Here is a 17446-nt window from a genome sequence, read left to right as displayed (position 1 = left end):
GGGCACATGAAGGGAGCTTCATGAGTAAGCCTAGATTTGAAAGAGTTTCATCTCGCAGACATTTAGACTGCTTTCCTAGATAGCAAATGTGTATGTACGTGTAATAATAATAATAATAATAATAATAATAATTTATTTATACTCTGCCCATCTGGTTGGGTTCCCCAGCCACTCTGGGCGGCGTACAACAAAATATTAAAAAATACAATAAAACATCAAACATTAAAAACATCCCTAAACAGAGCTGCCTTCAGATGTCTTCTAAAAGTCAGGTAGTTGTTTATTTCCTTGACATTTGATGGGAGGGCATTCCACAGGGCAGGCGCCGCCACCGAGAAGGTCCTCTGCCTGGTTCCCTGTGACCTCACTTCTCACAATGAGGCCCTCGGAACTGGATCTCAGTGTCAGGGCTGAACGATGGGGGTGGAGACGCTCCTTCAGGTATACTGGGTCTTTGAGGCCGTTTAGGGATTTCAAGGTCAGAACCAACACTTTGAATTGGAAACCAATGTAGGTGTTTCAGGACTGGTGTTATGTGGTCTCGGCAGCCGCTCCCAGTCACCAGTCTAGCTGCCGCATTCTGGATTAGTTGTAGTTTCCGGGTCACCTTCAAAGTTAGTCCCACATAGAGAGCATTGCAGTAGTCTAAGCGGGAGGTAACTACAGCATGCACCACTCTGGCAAGACAGTCTGCGGGCAGGGAGGGTCTCAGCCTGTGGACCAGATGGAGCTGGTAGACAGCTGCCCTGGACACAGAATTGACCTGAGCCTCCATGGACAGCTGTGAGTCCAAAATGACTCCCAGGCTGCACACTTGGTCCTTCAGGGGCACAGTTACCCCAGGGAGTCCCCCACACCTGCCCACCCCGTCCCCCCAAAACAGTACTTCTGTCTTGTCAGGATTCAACCTCAATCTGTTAGCCACCATCCATCCTCCAACCGCCTCCAGACACTCAAGCAGGACCTTCACCACCTTCACTGGTTCTTATTTAGAAGAGAGGTTGAGCTGGGTATCAAACCCCCTGATCTCCACCAGCGGCTTTATATAGATGTTAAAAGGCATGAGGCAAGAGGACGGAACTCTGAGGCTTGTGGGGTCACAAGTGAGAGCCCAGGGGTCTGAACACTCATCCTCCAATACCACTTTCTGGACACGACCCAGGAGGAAGGAGTGGAACCACTGTATAACAGTGCCCCCAGCTACCAGCCCCTCTAGATGGTCCAGAAGGATGTCATGGTCAATGGTATCTAAGGCCGCTGAGAGATCCAGCAGAACTAGGAAATAGCTCTCACCTTTGTCCCTAGCCCTAGCCTTTGATCCCATGCTACTTGACTAAACAGGACTCTGTCTACTTCTTCCCAAATCTGAGCAACTTTATCTGCAAAAAACTTGGGGCAAAAAACTTACTGGGTCCCGATGGCAAAGGTAGTTCCGTTAGATTGCAAATTACCTGAAAAAGTCTCCTGTTGCTATTTTCTGCAGATGCAATACAGGCGGTAAATAAGGTCCTCTTATTCATCATTGCTATCGCCACTTGATAGGCTCGATGTTGAGCTCTAACTTTGTGTCCGGTCTGATTCAAAATGAGTTTTCCACTACCGGTGCTCTAGTTGTCTCAGCGATTGTTTCATCACCCTCAGCCTTGGGGAAAACCACGGAGCTGTCCGGGTTGTATGCAATCAGAGAAGGCGCTTCGGAGCAAAACAGTCAATAGACCTAGTTAACTCCACATTCCAGCGGGCCACCAGGGAATCAGCTGAAAGGCTATCAAGGTGGGATTAAACATCCCCTACCACTCTCTGGAAACCATTTGGATCCATTAAGTGGAGCCATCCAGTACATACACACAACACTATGAGTTGGATTTAGTTGGGAAGTTAGTTTTAGGGAACTTTGTTCAACAAGGCCATGGGCTTAATAACAAAGCGCTAATTGAGTTCAGTAGGCCCTATGTGTGAGTAGACAAAGTTAGGATTGTGCTATTAGTCTATATTCACCTCATATTTTTTCTTTCTGTAGCACACAAAATGATTTAAAAATCCAGTTTAAAGTGTAAGAGATGACTAACTTGCCCAAATGTTTTCAAGGGACACAATTCAAGGCTGGATCCAATCTTTTATATCTAAATAACTTCTGCTGAAATCAACATAAGTATTTCAATGTGTTTTCAAAGCCAATGCCTAGATATAAATTGCTGTACATTTTATATATTAAGGATGGCCAGTAATCCAACAGATTAAAATTCCAAGTGAATACAGTTGTACCTCTGGTTACAACCGAATCCATTCCAGAGGTCCATTCGTAACTGGAAACCACTCTTAACCCGAGGTGCCATTAGTGAAAGTGCGCCTCCTGCTGCGTGTGCGCCTCTGGCGTGAGATTTCTGCTCGCATCCCAGGACAAAGTTTGCAATCTGGAGCGGCTACTTCCGGGTTACCGGCGCTCATAACCCACAGTGTGCGCAACCAGAGGTGTTCGCAACCAGAGGTACCATTGTATTGTGGTTCTGTTTGTGTGGACCCATTTAATCCCAATGCAAATAGCAGTTTCTGGGAACAATGATGGTCAGGACTTCAGCAGGAAAGGGGTTAAATTTCCTGTCCCTACCAGGTATGATAACAATAATTATCACACAGCGCAGATGGTGTACATTAAATGCAAATGCATTTAACATTATGTCTAATTTGCCTTTCAGAATGGGAATATGCATCCCAATAAAAATCTGTATCTACATCTCACTGAAAGTAAAGGGCAACTTCTGCTTTTGGATTTTTATTTATTATTTATTGAATTATTATTTATTAAATGTGCTCAGGGCAACTCAAAGCAACTTACAACTAACAACAGTAAATCCCACATGATACATTAAAACCAAGAGGACATCCTGAGGCATCTCTTAGTTGTGTCTGTAGTGCCTAAAAGCAGAAGATCCAACCTGCCCCAGAGAGTTTGCGTGGTTATTCAATACTATGGCCCAGAAAAGCCAGTCTCCACAGAAATGAAGAACAGGTTTACATATTCTTTCTGTTCATGTTTCTTTACACAGTATGTTACAGTTAACACTTTCTCAATGGTGTGGTTCATGGAATAGAGTTTCTTCATAGTAACAAGTAATGACCAAGGTACAAATGGATTCACATCTTTGGTCAGCATAGGAATTGGCAGTGGGTCTCCAGGGCCTCTTCCAATTATACTTGAAGATGCTGGGGTTGAACCTAGGACCTTCTGCCAACATCTCCAGGTGTTGTTGGACTATGACTCCCGTCATCCCTGACCACTGGCCATGCTGACTGGGCCTGCTGGGGACTGTGGTCCAACAACATCTGAAGGGTAACAGACTGGCTTCCTGTGCTCTACTACAAAGCCTCAGCTTCCTTAAAAAACAGGAGAATCTAGAATTAGCAAAGTTCTAATTAATTAGCAGTGCTAATTAATAATTAGTCTGGACTATATGCACAGTTGACAACATTCCAGAGAAATTGTTTTTGGAAAAATGCCTAGATAAGTCACTGTATCTGAATTTATTCAATGGGAATACAATTAAAAACCTATCAGCCCTTGAAAAAAAACAAGCCTGAAAACATTTAGTGAAGATGTAGGTCACAATTTACTTGGAAAATAGTCAAGAGCAGAGTTGCACTAATGTATGTCATATATGTAAGTATTTTAGGGAGCAGACTTTCATGAAAAACTGTTAACAGATGTTTTCCCCAGAAAGAGGAATGCCCTCTTTATATAAGAAATGCCATTAACTTATTTAGTTTGCATATTCTCCTCCCTTCCCTCTTTCTTCCAGTGTACTTTCTAAAGCTGTATGCTATTTTTAAAAAATCAATTGTGCTCTTATATTCCCATGAGAACAAGGACCCTCATATAGATGAAACAAGAAATGAAAACACTTTTCCAGTGAACAAGCAAATGATCTTTCTTGCTTACCAAACTCATCATCAAGAGTGTGATCTCTTGGAAGGATGGATTGTGAATTTCCAACATTTCCTCCACCAACAAACCAGTTTACATTGGGGTTCCAGCGATTCATAAAACCACACAGATGGTTTTCTTCAAAATTACATTCTGCAGTTGCAAAGCATACAATGAAACTCTGAGAGCATGGTGCACAACCGTTCATTGCACAATATCCCTAAACATCTGGTGCATTAGCGATAACCAGCACAGTCCTTTAATAATTTTTTTTTAAGTATGTTTCTTATTTTATTCACAAAGATATACAAATGTTGAGCCATACTCTCCTCCCACCTGTTACCATCATCACCCACTCATTAAACTTTCAACCAAACTGTCAATATGTGGCTGGTTTCTTTCTTTCCAGTGCTACAGGAGTTGTTGTTTGAAAAATTCAAATGCACCATTGATAGCCAATTTTCACTTAATAGCAGCAATGGCTGGAAGCAAATCTATACATTCACATTTCCATACACTTTGGTGTTTATTATTTTGCTTTCAAAACAAAGTATTTAACAGTTTTGTACAATGCCTCACTATTACAAAGGGCTCCCTGAGGTTCAAACCACACAGGGAATCAGAGGCAGATTTGGGATATGAAACCAAATTTCCCAAATCCCACATGCAGGCCCATGTCAGCAGGGGATGGAAAGGTAGCCGGGTACCCTTGCTCCAGGTCTCAGAGGCCAGGGGCCCCCACCAGGGACCAGCTGCTTTTTAGTTTGAGTTTATAACTTTGTTCTAACAAGAGTCCCATCAAGGGCCTCAGACAAGCTCTGCCCATGGTTCAAGATTCTCAGCAAGACAAAATGGCAAAAGTAAAACTCATCTCCAAATCTGCTTTTCTAGTAAATTAGATCAGTGCCTCCAAACTTGACGGCTTATCTCAATTGATAAATATGTGATAAAAGTGACCTCTGAGAAGGAGCCCCCCCTCTGTTCTGTTGCAGTTCGATACCCCCACAATAACATCACCAGACCTCCCAAGCAACTACAGACACATGTGAATCATTTCGTCTCTCTCTATTAAGTTTTTTGCCACTGCCATAAATATTTTGCATCCTCATTTGTTGCATGACAACACCGTGAAGTTGCTCTGCAGTAAATGTTACATCCCAGATATTTTGCTGTAGCAACTTTGCACTGGTGCAACATTCCCTAGACAGATGAGAGTAATTAGGCTGTTGTTCAGTTTAAGATAAATAAAATGTTAGTTACAATACTTTGACTTTGTTCTGGATTTAAAAAATAATAATAAATTGCTACAAAAACAATCTGAAGGAATATGTTAATGTTATACCAATGTGAGTTAATGGTCCCAGTTTCACAGACAAACACCAAATTTTCATTTTAACTAGGGCCGATTATTACAAGAGTCACCTACCTATACAGTAGCCAGTAGTTATCTTAATTTCAAAAATTGCTATGCTGGCAAAAATATCTCTTCCCAAGATGCCTTCTAGAACAATCTACAAAATAAGACAAAAACAGGAATTTAGTGCTAATATTTTTCATAACATTTATTAAAATTAAGGAAGCAGCAGAGATCTCAGTTTTGGAATTAAGACTCTACAATGACTCTTTTCCTTGCAAGACTCTATTGAAGAACAGTCTAGAGTGGCTGGGGAAACCCAACCAGATGGGCGGAGTATAAATAATAAAATTATTATTAATTATTATTAACAAAGGGCAATGCCTAACACCTTCACCTAGTACAGTCCCTGAATATCTGTTCAGAGATTACATGTATATGAAAGAGAGAAATAATTGCTCATGATTTCACACACTGACATACCATACATAGCCCTATTTAATTTAAGATTTGATTTTGGCAACAAAATAAACTCTGAAAATCTGCATTTTCACAATCTCATTTTGCGTATAAATGAAGTCAGTCACAGTGGTGTAGCACGGGGGGGGGGGCTGACAGGGGGCCGTGGCCCCGGGAACATGTTTTTGAGGGGGCACACCCAGGCACCCCTACAACAAGCTGCCTCACCAGAGCCTGGCTCTGGCGCACAAAGGAACCATGGAGACAGCTTCCTTGCGCGATGGCCCAGGGCCACCAGGGCAGAGAAAAGGAAAGTCGGTGGCAACTTTGCCACCCCATCCTCGGCGAGGATGCTGCCGAGGCAGCTCTCTTGCTCCTGCCCACAGCTCCACTCCCAGGTCTTGGTCCGGAAGCACAGCGAGCGAGCTCCGTGCCCCTCCGTGCCCTGCATGCCCACCCCTGGGTAGTGGTAGCATGCGCTCTGCCGCTGGTCAGAGGTCAAAATGGGAAGGAATCCTGTTTGTATTCCAACAAAAAAGCTTTGATTTTTCCAATATGATTACCTTGGTAGCTCCTGCAACAGTTGTCTTCCTCAGAAAATATAAAATAGTAGCAGCAGCAGCAGCAGCAGTAGTAATACAATTCCTGTAGCTCTTTTCAGGTGTTCATTGGGATACAATGAATGCACAAGAGAGACAGCAGACCCCTCTCTTACACAGGGTAGCATTTGCCACTTCCCTCACACACACAGGTCAACTACAACCTCTGCAGGAAATCCCCACAGCTCTACTGCTGCCTTGAGGGCACAGCCTCCCCACCCCCATATCTGTTCAATGCATGTAGACTATATTCAAGCATACAAATGTTATACTTACTTTGTATTTGTCTGTACTGTTTCGTATATCTAGACTAGCTATGAGCCAGCTCTCGGAGCGCTCAGTGGTTGTCCAAAGCAAATGGTCAAAACTTTCACCTTCCACCCTTAGGTACAGGTTTAAGGCAGTAGGATCTACTGGTAACTCTGAAGATGCTGCAATCTGGTATATCAGTCTAAGACAGCTCCACTCTTCGCTATATAGGTCAGGACTGAGGAGTACAGCTGTGTCACCATTTGTTCCCTGTGAGGTGTCCACAGAAATATAATGACCTAGAAATGCAGAAACAAAATTCAGTTGTAACAGAGAAACTATGTGCGACATCCATAATTAAATTAGAAAATATGCTGAATTCCCCATCCCTAAAAAAAAAAAAGACACACAAACACTAAAGTGTAAAAAGTATCACTCAGCATAAAAGTATCACTCAGCATAGAACACAAATATGTATTTGAGGTCCAGTTCTGAAGGCCTCCTGCATTTCTTTCACTGCAAGAAGTAAAGTTACAGGGAACCAGGCAAGGGGCTTCTCAGCAGTGGCCCCCGCCCTGCGAAATGCCCTCCCACCAAATGTCAAGGAGATAACGATACAATTTTTAGAAGACATCTGAAGGCAGCCCTGTATAGGGAAGTATTTAATGTTTGATCTTTTACTATGGTTTTATGTGTTGGAAGCCACCCAGAGCGTTGGGAAAAACGCAGCCAAATGGGCGGGATATAAATTAATAATAATAATAATAATAATAATAATAATAGTAATTTCCCAGCAATTTGTGCAGATTTATAAACAATCTAGGGGAACATGTACATGTTTATGACTATACTAAGCATGCTTCAAAGCTGTGAGCTCCACTGAGGTTACTAGAACTTGCTTGTCGGTAAATAGGCCCAAGTCTGCACTGCATGAGTAACAGCTGAAGCAGTTCAAGACCAAAGGGAGGCTGGCATCATGTCACCTGATAGATAAAACTATAAATCTGTAATGATTTCTTCACACAATGTGCTCTCTTTCCAACACAACTAGGGCACTGTGTCGCTGTGGAGAGTGGACGTCCTATCCCAAAGAACAGCATGCTCTGTCCTTTGCTGCCCAGAGGCTCTCTCGGGACAGTTGCCAGCTAGCAGTGAAGTTGAAGAGCTTCCCTCCAGGCCTGAATCAGAGAGCCAAAGGAAAACAAAGCATCCAGGAATCCACACGATCATTCTAACCCCAGATTTCAGTTTGATCAATCTCAAAATACATCTGAAAGTGCAGCCCTCTCCACACTATTGGGCTGGTGGAGGGAAAGCTTCCCCAGTGTTGCTACAAACCATGTTTTGGTCCCAATCCTGTGGCTGCGCCATTACACGGAAACCTTTTTCATTGGCAGCCTCCACATAAGGACTGAAACACTTCCATCAGTCTTTATTCCCATAGCTTTATTAAACACACGTCCAAGGAAGTTGATAACTGCAGGCACACTTAACTTAGGTATATAATCTCCATTTAAAATCAATTGAATTTTATTTCCTCAGAGTGAAGTGAAGAGTATGAAATCTGGTTAGGGCCTAAAAGGTAAAAACAAATGCCAAGAGATACTGTATTTTAATTCCTAAATAGAATTTTAAAAGGTAATTCTGATTGATTTCTGCTTGCAGTAATCAGTTAACATTCAAATTAAAACAAAGTATTCCAAAATAATCTTGCTTTTACCCAAGATCAACATATTATTATCAAAGTAGCATATGCTTCGAAATCCATACTGCAATTGTAGGTTAGAATTTTGGCTTTAAACATATGAGAAAGCTTTTCTGTAGATGCAAACCATGACATTTTACATTTTTGGTACATTCACAACAGCACCACAGTCAGAATTATATCTTAAGTGGCACCCTCAGGGTTTAAATGGTTTGTTCATTCTAAGCAGCATAGCATTTTCTCTGTCTCAAACAGCCATTTGTTTAAAATTGTGTCCTCTGGGGTCTCCTATCTAAATGTCAATGCCGCTATAGAATTTGTTGTTCCCCTTCTCAAAATACAGCAAGAATGTGTTTGTTCTCAACTGAATGTGACATTTAATCAGAACCAAGCTATATCATCTGTCTGGCAAACCAGAAATGCAGATGAAGTCTCTGCACTGCAGTTATGTTAGCTCTGTAAAGCAATTTTGTCACTGCATGCAGTTCCCTTTACTCTTTCATATTTATTAACCTAAAGACTGAGAGATAAAAGTGGAGAGCTACAAAAGCTAAGTAATTATTGTGCATCACAGAGTTAAGTGGATTTGCTAAATGTTGTTCAGCTAACAGCCCCACCCTTGCTGATGAGCTCCCTCTGGCTCTGGGTGCTGCTGGGTGGGTCTTGTGCCCTGGCCCTGATCCCATCACCATCCTCCCTCGCCCCATCAGTACTTTCTTCACCAACCTCTCCTTCTCTCGCTCTCTTTTTGTATAACATTACTAATTTTCACAAAAACATTACTTTTTAGAAAGAAAAAAAGCATAAAATAAAACATTTTAAACAACTATATATACAATCCATATTGAATCCGCTGTATGGGATTACTTGAATCCCCTGAATTTTCTCCACCCCCTCCCTTGGTTCCTTTATAATATTTTCATTCACGTATATCAATAAAATCTTTATCTCTGAATACTTCCAGTTTTTGTACATTATCTATAATATGACAAGTGTTTTTTAAAAAATCCTGCTAAAGAATTAACTTGCATACATTGCTTTTGTAAATATACAATAAACATTTCCCATTTTTTAAATATTTGTTATCATCTTGATTTCTAAGTTTCCCAGTTAATTTAGCCATTTCAGCATACTCCATTAACTTAATTTGCCAATCTTCCTTAGTGGAGACTTCTTCTTCTGTTGGGCTAGCAATATCTAGGCGGCCATTGTTGCATACATAAACAAATTCTTATATTCTTTAGGTAGAACCATTCCTGTAATAAAAAAGCTTCTGGTTTTTTAACAAAGGTTATTATTAACATTTTTTTCAATTCATTATATATTATTTCCCAGTATTTTTAATAACCTTACATTGCCACCACACATGAAACTTACCTTCTATTTCTTTACATTTCCAACACTTATTTTCTCTTGTTTTATACATTTTTACCAATTGAACCGGTGTTAAATACCACCTATAGATCATTTTCATATAATTCTCTTTAAGTAAGATACATAAATTTTAGATCATTCTTCCACAGTCTTTCCCAATCTGTTATCTGAATATTATGTCCTACATCTTTTGCCCACTTTATCATAACACACTTGACCTCTTCATCCTTAGCTTCCCATTCTAACAGCAAGTTATACATTTTTAATAGTAATTTAGTACCACTTTCAATTATTTCTCTCTGAAAATTTGAAATTTCATAAGTAAATCATTTCTTTTTATCACTTTTAAATATTTAATTTAACTGGAAATACTGTAACCAATCTGTAAACTTTCCTTTTACTTCTTGAAAATCCTTCAATTTTAATTGGTAATCTGTCTCCGTTAACAGCTCTCTCTACAGTGGTACCTCGGGTTACATACGCTTCAGGTTACAGACTCCGCTAACCCAGAAATAGTACCTTGGTTTGAGAACTTTGCTTCAGGATGAGAAGAGAAATCGTGCTCTGGCGGCGCGGCGGCAGCAGGAGGCCCCATTAGCTAAAGTGGTGCTTCAGGTTAAGAACACTTTCAGGTTAAGAACGGACCTCCGGAACAAATTAAGTTCTTAACCCGAGGTACCACTGTATATGTTGCCCAGTTAAATTTCATATTTATTTTTTTCACAGATAATTGCTTCCAGTGGGGAAAGCCACCATGGTGTTTTTTGTTCTAACAAATCCTTTTATTTCTCCAAGACTTTAAAAATTGCATTTCTTATTATGTGATTGTGGAAGCTTTTGTGTACTTTTGCCTTCTGATGCCACAAATACACCTGCCTGCAACCTCTCCTTATCCATCCCCAGCTTGTTCTGGTGTGTCCCAGTCACGGCAGCACCCCTCGCCAGGACCCTCTTCCTCCTCCCCACTGTCCTGCCAGCTCATGACGCTGCTTTCTGAAACTCATCCTAGTCTCCTTTAAACACCACTGTAACCATGATCAGTGCTTTGCCAATCTGCTCTTTGAGCACCTCCCCCTCACCCTGGCCTCCTGCCACCCATACCGCTTGCTCACCTGCCTGCTGGGCTGTCATCACACTAGGGTTGCCATGGCTGCCTCTTGGTGGCCATGGGAACTACAACCTGACAGCCACCTTACAATTTTATTATATTGTTAGCAATTTTTCCAAAAAACTTTCCCTACATGATGCATTCTCAATATGATGAAACTTAATGGCTGTGTTTGCACAAAATACTGAACTATGAACAAGTCTCCATAAGTCGATCATAGAATTGTAGAGCTGGAAGAAACCCAAAGGATCCATGACAGATAGCCATCCAACCTCTGCTTAAAAACCTCCAAGGAAGGAGAGTTTTCAACCCCTTGAGGGAGTTCATTTCTCTGTCAAACAGCTCTTACTCTCAGAAAATTGTTGCTGATGTTTAGTCAGAATCTCATTTCTTGTAACTTGAAGCCAATGACTTGAATGCTACACTCCAGAGCAGGAGCAAACAAGCTTGTTCCATCTTCCATGTGATAGCCTTTGAGATAGTGGAAGATGGTTATCATGTCTCCTCTGGGAGAGCCAGTGTGGTGTAGTGGTTAAGAGCGGTAGTCTTGTAATCTGGGGAACCGGGTTCGAGTCTCCACTCCTCCACCTGCAGCTGCTGGGTGACCTTGGGCCAGTCACACTTCTGTGAAGTCTCTCAGCCCCACTCACCTCACAGGGTGTTTGTTGTGGGGGAGGAAGGAAAAGGAGAATGTGAGCCGCTTTGAGACTCCTGAAGGGGAGTGAAAGGCGGGATATCAAATGCAAACTCCTCCTCCTCCTCTTCTTCTTCTTCTTCTTCTTCTTCTTCTTCTTCTCTTTTCCAGGCTAAGCATACCCAACTTCTTCCACCATTTCTTATTAGGCTTGATTTTCATACCCTTGATCATCTTGGTTGCCCTCCTCTGCACACGTTCCAGCTTCTCAACATTCTTCTTAAATTGCGGTGCCCAGAACTGGACACAGTATTCCAGGTGTGGTCTGACCAAGGCAGAATAAAGTGGGAGTATTACTTCCTTTAATCTGGATGCTAGACTTCTGTTGATGCAGCCTAGAATAGCATTAGCTTTTTTTGCTGCTGCATCACATTGATGACTCATGAAAAGCTTGTGGTCCACGGACCCCTAGATCCTTTTCACATGTACTTCTAGTAAGCCAGGTGTCCTCCATCTTATACTTGTGCATCTGGTTCTTCCTGCCTAAGTGCAGAACCTGACATTTCTCTCTATTGAAATTCATTTTGTTAGCTTGGGCCCAGTTCTCTAATCTTTTAATGTCATTTTGAATTCTGATCTAATGATTATTCGGTATGCATAAATGGGGTAACTATTGTTTTCAACAGGGGATGCGGGTGGCGCTGTGGGTAAAACCTCAGTGCCTAGGGCTTGCCGATCGCATGGTCGGCGGTTCGAATCCCCGCGGCGGGGTGAGCTCCCGTCTTTCGGTCCCAGCTCCTGCCCACCTAGCAGTTCGAAAGCACCCCTAAGTGCAAGTAGATAAATAGGTACCGCTTTATAGCAGGAAGGTAAACGGCGTTTCCGTGTGCTGCGCTGGTGCCGGTTCGCCAGAGCAGCTTCGTCACGCTGGTCACGTGACCCAGAAGTGTCTCTGGACAGCGCTGGCCCCCGGCCTCTTGAGTGAGATGGGCGCACAACCCTAGAGTCGGACACGACTGGCCCGTACGGGCAGGGATACCTTTACCTATTGTTTTCAACAAACAATGGTTAAATAAAATGAGCCAGCTTTGTAATTAATACCTTGAAGGTTGCTTCAATGAGCTCAATACAATATGGACAAAGCAGCTATTTCAAAACTATTAGGTCATACTGCTGTTGCTTTTTAAAAAGGCACACACACAATAGAACATGTATGGCACACATTCTCCCCCCCCCTTTTTTTTTAAAGCTAACCTTGGTGTTTTCAAAATCCAATACTCAAGTTTTCATGAAGCATCAGAAAGATCTGGATGCTAACAAAAAAGATTCAACAAAATGAACATGTTCATTACCAAATCATACCATACAACAAAACTTATAACAATAACAAAAGCAAAATTCTTGGGTATGGTGAAACATATTTTATCAGCACTGCGATGGATTTTGATTAAAGAAAATAAAGTCAGAAAACTAGAGTTCAATGAACAATATAAAGGGGGGAAATGGAACTCTGTTTTTAATTTATTGGTGGTTATAAAAAAGAGTACAAATCATTTGGGAAAAACTGAGATTGCTTGCAAACTCCTACTGGTGTAGACAGTTGGAACTATAACCACAGACATGCTCCAGTTTTCTTGCTGTCTGAAAGGAGAAGCTGTATTCTTAAGCCAAAAGCGTTGCCGCTAACATATTAAAAAGCAGAGGGATGGACGGAGGGTGGGGAGAAAGGTTTGTTGCTGAAACCAGCTTTGAAATTAATAGGGTTCTCTCACCAATCTGATTTCTTTATATGCAAGCAGCTGCCATTTCTCCTCTCAGCCACATGAGCCCTTTTCATCACAAATACTTAAACACAAATACAACTACAGCACTCTTGTGATCACTGTAGATGGAAAATGTTGCATGAGAATCAGCTGCCACACATTTTCATATGCAGTCTAGTTTGCCAGTTCTGCATACAATTATGCACCATGACTTCATGCATTTGAACACTCTGCTTATAATAAACACTTGTCCCAGGCTAAAATAAGAGGTACTGATTTAAGTGTATTTAAGTGTACTTAAATTACTGGATGCAGTCAAGAATAAGTTGTCAATTATTTTAAAAAGTTTTAACTAGACTACTACTAAACTTTCTCCCCAGTCATTCAGTTAGATGCACTAAAGATGCAATTAATGTTATTTCCCCCTATTTATTAAATTTATATAGTGCCCTTCAGTGTGATAATTGGATCACAGGGCAGTTTACAATATAAAAACAAAAAAATATATAACAAAGTAACAAACAAAGCAATACTTCCTGCCCAGTATAAAGGCCATAGATTGCTTCATTAGCCAAAAGCCTGGCACCTGGATCTGTACCAAAGGCACCAGGTGAGTCTCCCTAGGGAGAGCATTCCACAAGGGGGGACACCGCAGAAATGGCCCCTTCTCATGTTGCTGTCCTCCAGACCTTTTGCAGAGGAGGCACATGAAGAAGGGCCTCAGATCTTTGCAGGTAGGTTCACATGGGGAGAGGCATCTTTGAGGTATTGCAGTCCTGAGCCACTTAAGGCTTTAAAGGCCTTTGAAGTGGGCTCAGAAACTAATTGGCAGCCAGTGAAGTCAGGCCAGGACTGGCATTACATGCTCAAACTACTGTATCTTGGCCCAGTGAGAAACTACTAGCACTTAATAAGTCCATTTAATGCATTAAAGTAGCATCCTCTATCTACTTTGTGGAAGATGACAGTATTTTTCTGCTTATTGAATAAAGGAAAAAATAAAATATCCTTTCAGCAGCAGCTGAATTGTGGGTGAGGAATTAGAACATAGTTTAATAGGTACTGCTCCAGCAAGAAGGTAAACGGTGTTTCCGTGCGCTGCTCTGGTGTTGGTGTTCTGTTGCGCCAGAAGTGGCTTAGTCATGCTGGTCACATTACCTGGAAAAACTGTCTGCAGAGCAGACAAATGCCGGCTCCCTCGGCCTGTAAAGCAACTGGACTTAACTGTCAGGGGTCCCTTTACCTTTACAGCTGGTATCTTCTTTGAATAGAACTTCTACCATCTATAAGTAATGGGTGAAATTCAAGTAACTGTTACTCAGAGTAGACCTATTGAAATTAATGGAACTAACAGTCATGTTCATTAATTTTCAGTGGGTCTACTTGGAGTCAAACCTAGTTTGACCACACAATACCTTGTATTTCTAATATCTAATAGGATTAACTTAAGCTATATATTTAATCTTTTTTATTTGTACACAAGTTTTTTATCTGTATCTGTATCTGTATCTGTATCTGAAAAAGTGTGCATGCACACAAAAGCTTATACCAGAACAACCTTAGTTGGTCTATAAGGTGCTACTGGATATTTTTTTCCTCCATTTTTTATAGAGTGTGCAGAGGATGTAATTGTCATCCAGTTGCATGTCAGGGTATTGTGTATCATCCTACCCGGCTTTTTGTTTCGTTTTGTGGCGTTTTGTTTCTTTGCAGATGTTATTTAGGAGGAATTCAACGTCATCTCTTTCAATCATTGTGTCAGGACTAGCTTTTCTGTTTCCCATACAGAACAATGGCCCTGCACACTATTTAGGGGGTTCCACTAGACCACTCAAGAGCTAATTTGGGGGCATGCAGGGAGGAAGGGAGAAGAAGAAGAAGAAGAAGAGAAGAGTTTGGATTTGAAATCCCGCCTTTCACTCCCCTTCAGGAGTCTCAAAGCGGCTCACATTCTCCTTTCCCTTCCTCCCCCACAACAAACACCCTGTGAGGTGAATGGGGCTGAGAGACTTCAGAGAAGTGTGACTAGCCCAAGGTCACCCAGCAGCTGCAGGTGGAGGAGCGGGGAAGCAAACCCGGTTACCCAGATAACAAGACTACCACTCTTAACCACTACACCACACTGGCTCAATGGAAGCCCCACTGTACAAATGGAAGTCCTTGCACAGGCCTTCTGCTGACATGTACAGTTTCTGAGTCTTTTGAATGCATCTGCCCATTGGTTTTGAAACTGTGGTCCAGGGTACCCTGGATGCCTTGGCAGCTATTCAGAGGCACATGAATTGATATGGACAAGGTTTATGGGAGGCAACATGTTTGAAGACCACAGCATTAGACATTCTGTTCATTCTCCAAAGCAGATGGTGTGTAAAAACATAAATAAGGGGATAGCAATAAAAGAAAGTTTTGACAATGGTGCTTCATTTTCTGTTATTTTTACCACCATGCACTAAGACCTCTTCATGCCTTCATGACCATATAAGACAGCTGTAGTGAAAAGCCCTTTTTAAAATAGAAGGTAGAATCATAACAATCCTGACTTAACACTTAGTTTAAAATAAGCACTAAAGTAGCTATATTTAGGGAACAGTCTGTTACTGATTTAAAAAAAAATACTCTGATGTTTCCATTCAATTGCATAAATACACTCTTATGAAAAATAATGAACCTGCAAAATATATATGGGAACAAATTCCTAAACTCCCATTAACATTACTATGACCTTACAGGTGTTATTTGTAATCCACATAACTTAAAATAAATCATATAACTAACCTAAGTGCATTCAAATAAATAAGACTAAGCTGGTTTATATTAAAGTGTACCAGTTTAAGTGAAAAATTCATGTAACCATAATTTTCACATAATCACAAAGAACATTTCTCCCATTTTATAATTAACAATAACCCAGATGCTATTCATCTCCATTATAACCTTGTGGAGGCAATAATAAGGGCCCAAATCCATGTGGCATTAGACACATTGTCTTCTAGGTGCTTTTACAAACTCCCAGTGCAAAGGGCCAGATTTGAATCAAAATTCTGAATCAGAACTTGGGGATATAGAGGGACTTTTAACCATTTAACTCATCCAGATTGGGCCCCCTAGGTGGGAACTGAGGATGAACCAAGGATATGACAAACCTACTAAAGCTAGCAAAGATTTTAAACTAGGACTCCCCCTGACCACAGGTGACCCGCCTCCCCTGGCCTTAAGGCGAGCACTCCTCCTGAGAGAACTTAGTTGCCTCCGCCTCTCTGCCCTGAGCCTCTGCAGCTCAGGAGAGGCTGGAGGGTTACTGGACCCAGGGGCAACCTCCTCTTCCCCTGACGGGGCTGAGAGTGGAGGACCTGGGGGCAATGGGTCCTCAATCACCTCCGGAGCCAGAGCGGATACATCTGGTGCCTGCTCCTGAGGATCCGGCACAGGTGAGGGCCCTTCAGATTCAAGCCCCTGCCCCGGCTCAGCCGGCCCTGGAGGTGGGGACTCCTGTGCAGGCTGAGATTCCTCAGATTCAGCTTCTGAATCAGATTCCCAGGCCATCACAGGGCAGCTGCTCTGGTTGCCATTGCTTATCTTCTTGGCGGGAGGTCTCAGCTAATTCATCTCTCCTCATCTGTGGGCCTCTGGAAGGTGAAATGTTTTAAAATTGCCACTTCCACTCAGGACAGTTATTATTTTAGTCATTTGATCAATGAGGTGGACAGAAGGCAGCTGGGGTTCAGCAGAGCAGCTCAGTTTCTATCTTTGCTTATTGACAAATTTGCAGAGGAAGGGGAAGGTGCTGCTCTGGTAAAGGGAATAAGTATACCTAATAGGGAATCTTTCTAGGCACATGTGCTGATGGCTTGGTGCTATGAAAGTATTTTTTAAAAATAATGGATTAATCTATTAAAAACCAAATGATTAATCAAGTCAAATTTATTTCATCGTCTTGATCAGATTAGTTGCTAATTAAAACCCTATGACTTTAAACCAAAAGGTCATTTATGTGAACGTTACAAGTTCTGGGAAGGGGAAAGCATATTCATCATCATCATTTCATATCTGTAAACACAGTATTGTTCCCAAACATCTGGCTAGCAACAGCAGGAATACTTTCAATGTGCTGTATCGAGTCCATCATGCACTGACTTCACAAAGCAACCTAGATAATTTTTCTACCTTTGTGACCTGGTTCTGAAATAAATGTGGTCCAACATCCAGCACTCATTGCTCAGCTTCTAAATTTTGGTTTTGCATCAACTATTACTGCCATCAAAATTACAAGAAAGGACTT

General features: G+C 41.7%; 1 protein-coding gene across 7 annotated transcripts in view; it reads right to left on the bottom strand.

Annotated features, from left to right (window-relative positions):
• Positions 1-17446, bottom strand: part of MAMDC2 (MAM domain containing 2) — an 81267-nt gene that overhangs the window by 49344 nt on the left and 14477 nt on the right. For 6 of the 7 annotated variants that reach the window (XM_079996088.1, XM_079996089.1, XM_079996087.1 and 3 more), the window contains 3 exons: positions 6611-6882; positions 5349-5433; positions 3938-4075 (listed from right to left, as the gene is read on the bottom strand). In XM_079996088.1, the coding sequence (XP_079852214.1) occupies positions 3938-4075; positions 5349-5433; positions 6611-6882 (495 nt within the window). The remainder of the gene's footprint in view (positions 1-3937; positions 4076-5348; positions 5434-6610; positions 6883-17446) is intronic. The other variant, XM_079996085.1, reaches the window with a different exon arrangement.

The sequence above is a fragment of the Podarcis cretensis genome, assembly GCF_951804945.1.
Source record: "Podarcis cretensis genome assembly, chromosome: 11".
NCBI lineage: Eukaryota > Metazoa > Chordata > Lepidosauria > Squamata > Lacertidae > Podarcis > Podarcis cretensis.
This window is presented reverse-complemented; position numbering and strand designations above follow the sequence as displayed.